This window comes from Condylura cristata, unplaced genomic scaffold (assembly GCF_000260355.1).
Source record: "Condylura cristata isolate star-nosed mole 26May11 unplaced genomic scaffold, ConCri1.0 scaffold00032, whole genome shotgun sequence".
Classification (NCBI taxonomy): domain Eukaryota; kingdom Metazoa; phylum Chordata; class Mammalia; order Eulipotyphla; family Talpidae; genus Condylura; species Condylura cristata.
Window position 1 is genome coordinate 9346214 of NW_004567133.1, and position 4795 is coordinate 9351008.

The following is a 4795-nucleotide window of genomic DNA, read 5'->3' on the forward strand; positions in this document are numbered from 1 at the left end:
TCACAAATACAGCTTCCAGCTGCTGGCACTCTGGGCAGGAGCGAGACCAGTTCATACACCTGCTGGTTTTCAACCACGGCTGTTAATCGGCTCAACTGTGGGCTTTCTCACATTGTGATACCAGGGATTGTCAAGCCTAAAACAGTCTCTAAGTGTGGGTAGAAAGCTGTGTGATCCTGATGTGCATTTCTGGTTAAAAATTACTAAAGCATTGGTTTGCAACTTAGTTGTTTATTATGAGTCTATGGAGAACTTAAAAAACAAAAACAAAAACTCAAGTCTAGACTAACTAGGTCAGCACTGAAGGGGTGAGGGCCCAGCATCTATTTTGTTATCACTCCCCACATGATTGTTGGAGAGAACCACTGGGCTGTTGTGGTTTTTTCTAAAAGTAGCAGCTGTAGTACCTGTGGTGGGTGTACTTGTGATGTGCTTATAAAATTAGTCACAGAAAAGTAAGTTTTCTTAAATGTATTTGCCAGCCTCCCACAGTGTCATTTTAGCTATGGCTCTAGTGTGGACTAGGCAAAAAGTCATCACTGTCAAATTCCTTAATACTTAGTTGGAGGGAAAAGCATCTTTTTCTCTCTTCATTTTCAGTGACCTGTGTAATATGTTTTTTCAATGTTTGCCCCCTAGACACTTTGTGTATGATCACGTGTTTGCAGAGAAGATTACTTCCTTGCACAGTCAGCAAAGCCCAGAAGAAGAAGAAAATGCGCATTTGAAGAAAACAGTGACAATGTTGCAGGCTCAGCTGAAACTGGAGCGGGAAAAGAGGGTGAATGTGGAAGAAGAGTATGGGCTTGTGCTGAAGGAGAACAGCGACCTGGAACAGCAGCTGGGCGCCTCGGATGCCTACCGAGCCCGGGCGCTCGAATTAGAAGCGGAGGTGGCGGAGCTGCGGCAGATACTGCAGTCAGAGAACCCTTTCGTGAATGGGGTTGAGAAACTGGTGCCAGACTCTCTGTTTGTCCCTTTCAAAGAGCCCAGCCAAAGCCTACTGGAGGAGCTGTTCGTGGCTACACCCGAAGCACATAGAAACCCTCTCAAGCGCAGCAGCAGTGAGACAGTGCTGAGCAGCTTGGCAGGGGGTGACATCGTGAAGGGCCACGAGGAGACCTGCATCCGGAGGGCCAAGGCTGTGAAGCAGAGGGGCATCTCCCTCCTGCACGAAGTGGACACTCAGTACAGCGCCCTGAAGGTGAAGTATGAAGAGCTGCTGAAGAAGTGCCAGCAGGAGGAGGACTCCCTGTCCCACAAGGCTGTGCAGACCTCCAGGGTGCCTACCAAAGACCTGGGGGAGGTGAACACCCAGCCTGAACCTGGTGCCGGCGCCTGGGAACTGGGCCCTGTCACCCCAGAATCCGTCGGTTCCCCTGCTGCCACACCACCCCCTGAATACAAAGCGCTTTTTAAGGAGATCTTTAGTTGTATTAAGAAAACTAAGCAGGAAATTGATGAACAGAGAACAAAATACCCCTCCCTCTCCTCTTATTCCTAACTGAACCTCCAGCTCTGCTACTACCTTCCTTCTTTCCTGTCACCTCAAGTGTTTGTAGATCCCAAAGCCTGACGTTGCTCATGACATTGCCTCATTATCTTGCTTATTCAGCAAATGCATACAGCCAGGGAAGAAGGTGGCACCTGACGTCAGTTCTGTAATCCAGTTCCGTTTAAGCTCCTCAGGAAATAGACAGACTGGCCTCTGGCTGGCGCACTGATGAGACTGATGCCTCGAAAAACCCCACAAGCAGTGGAGGGGAGTCCTTATCCGCTGGAGGAGCAGGCCTGGAGTTACATAGTCCATAGTATTACACATAGGTGTACGTGTGTAGGGAAAGGGCAGAGCTGAGACGAAGCTACGGCCATTCCTGCTGCCTCCTTGCTTCTCAGAACTATAGAAGTCAGACTACTGCCGTACTGAAATATCTTTTGCAAACACTGTTGGATACTGTGAATTCATTATGAAGAATGTTCAGGAGAAAGCAGGGGTCTAATCCAAAATAGATGGGATTAGTGAAAACTCCAGGTCTTTGGGTTTTACATCTGCTACAGTTGATCTGTGACTGACAGGTAACCCTAGTATTCTGGCAAGCACTGGTGTGACCAAAGGTAACTTGTTGGCCTGTGCCCTCGAGGCCCTCCAGCCCCACATTCTGAGGTTTCTTACTTAGAACCATGATGGCGAGAAAGGGTACATATGTAAATCACTCCTTTCTTAAATTCGAGCTAAAGGAAAAAGATGGCCTCCTTGCTCCTACTGTGCTGTCTGAGATGATTAGCCTATCAACCACAAGCTGTTCTTGCTCAGCTCCTATTAAATGTTTCTGAGCTGCTGCAGAAATCCGTATCTGCTGCTTTATTACAGTATTGGTGTTCTGACTCTGGAAACATACTCATCTATTCACTTGCATTCTTTTAATTTAAAAATATTTAAGAGAACTGAGGTTCTGGTTATTGTATATATTTTTCTAAAACCCAAATAAAACTACCTATGAAAATGAACAAAAAGATTTAATACTTGTCATTTTAAGCTTAAGCCATTTTCACAATTGTAACCAACTACCCACTCTTTTTTTTCTTCCAACAAGAAACTAGGAAAATTGGATAGTGATTTCCCCCCCCTCATTTCTTTGAAATAGAGCTTTGGAGTTTGTTTTTTTTTCCCCCTCATTGATAATATCTGTTAAAATTACTGGATGTTTAAAAAATGCATTTTCAGTTAACACTGTATAATTACCGCTATTAGAATTGTCAGGGTTGGTTCTGAATGAAAATCACATTTGATTAGTTGATTCTCAAAATATTTGATAATTCAGTCATAGAAAAGAAACTTTACAAACAAAGACTTTACAGTGGGACTATTTAAGTCTAAAAAAATGGATGAGACATTTTCTTCACAATAGATACATGCATTTATATGGTCCCTGACAGGTACATTGTTGCTATTATCTTTGTAATGGATTGCTTAAGTGTCTTTGGACATTTATGAGTCTAGGAGATAAATTACTAGATGTGAAATAAAAAGGATAGTAGCGGTTTGCTGGGCTAACCATCTTCCGGAAGTTTACTGCTACATCTGCCAGCTCCTATCAAGAATGTAGAAGGATGCCTATCTTCTCATACCAGCATGCCAGCAAACCTTCTGAGCTCCGAGAAACTAATGGAGAAAAAAAGTTGTTTCCTTGAAGTTTAAAATTGCGTGTTTTTTTTTATTAATGAGGTTGAATGTTTTTTAATCTATTAAGCCACTTGTTACCATGTTTTCTTACCCAAAAGCTCTAGTATTTAGGACATAATCTTGCAATTCAACTGTTTATATATTTGGCAAAATGCCAATAACAGTCTCTCCTGGAAAATACCTTGTATACTTAAGAGGAACATGTATTCTTTTGTTGGGTAGTTTGTGTCTTGCAGAGTGGTTTATTCTTAGGTCCTCAGTTTTCTTCTGTCTGCTTCGATCCTTTATTGTGACTGGAGATTTGAAGTATCTAATGTCTGTTGTAGAACACTATCTTCCCTGTTAATTCTGTCTGATTTTATGTTTGGAGTTCTGCCACCCATTATGTATGTTTATAATTAGGGGCTTCATTTAACATCTTAAAGCTGTAACATTGTAATTTGAATGTATAGTATTTTAGCTTCAATAACAAAAACTGTTTCTTTGCAGCTATCTGCATCCTTTTCAGTTATTAATGTTGCAAAATTATATCTGTATCTATAGTATCCCAAAATATAAACCAATTCTTTCAAATGCATTAATTTCTTAAATTACGCAGAAAATAAAATTTGAAGTTACAAGTCAAAGTTGCACTAGCACTAGCATTGACACAATTTTTTCTTTAAATGTTAGTATCAAATCATGTAGAAAATAAAACACTGTGACTACTAAGTTACAATACTAGCTTTTATAATTGCCTCTGTATTTACCTTTACTGAGATCTTCATTTCTCCATGTGACTGCAAGTTTCTGTCTAGTGTATTTTCACTTCACCTGGCAGGACTCTTGAACATCTCTTTGAAGTCAGGTCTAGTAGTCACTAATTCCTTCAGCTTTTATTTACCTAGAAATGTTTTAATATCTTCCTCACTTAAGAGGACTGTTTGCTAAATAAAGGATTTTTAGTTGAATTTTTTCTTTTAGCATTTTGAATACTTTGGTCCAACGTCTCCTGGGCTCCAAAGTTTCTGATGGTCTCATTGAACGACTCTTATATGTGGTAAGTTACTTCTCTCACTGCTCTGTCTTCTGCAATTTGACTATACCTCTTGGTCTAGATCTCAGTTTATCTTACGTGGCGTTCACTGAGTTTCTTAGATGTTTATATTCATGTTTTTCATCAAACAAGGATTTTCAAACATTTTCTTTGAATACTCACTGCCGTTTTCTGGAACTCTCATGAGTATGTTGGCTCTCCTGGTGTTCCACAAACCCCTTTTAGTCTCTCTCTCTGCCTCTACCTAATAGTTTCCATTGTCCAATCTTTAGGTTTGCTGATTCTTCTGCCTGCTGAAATTGGCCTTTGAATTGCTGGTGAATTTTTCATTTCAGAATTTCTTTTTAGGTTTTCTGTTTGTATAGCTGTTTACATTGTATTCAATTCACATCACTTCCTTCACTGTTTACACATCCCTGAGCACTTTTAAAACTGTCTTTGTCCAGTGTCTTTACTATTGGGTCTTTCAGGAACATCTGCTATTTTTTTATTCCATTAATCAGCCATAATTATTTTTGTGTGATCTTTTTTTTTTTTTAACACTGGATACTTCAATTTAATTATGTAGTAACTAG

At 40.4% G+C, this 4795-nt stretch overlaps 1 protein-coding gene across 1 annotated transcript in view; it reads left to right on the forward strand.

The window, feature by feature from the left end:
• CDR2 (cerebellar degeneration-related protein 2, 62kDa) overlaps positions 1-3860 on the forward strand; it is a 54525-nt gene extending 50665 nt beyond the window's left edge. The window contains 1 exon segment of the mRNA XM_004692073.2: positions 640-3860. Within this exon segment, the coding sequence (XP_004692130.2) occupies positions 640-1504 (865 nt within the window). The 3' untranslated portion in view covers positions 1505-3860.
• The last annotated feature ends 935 nt before the right edge of the window (positions 3861-4795 follow it).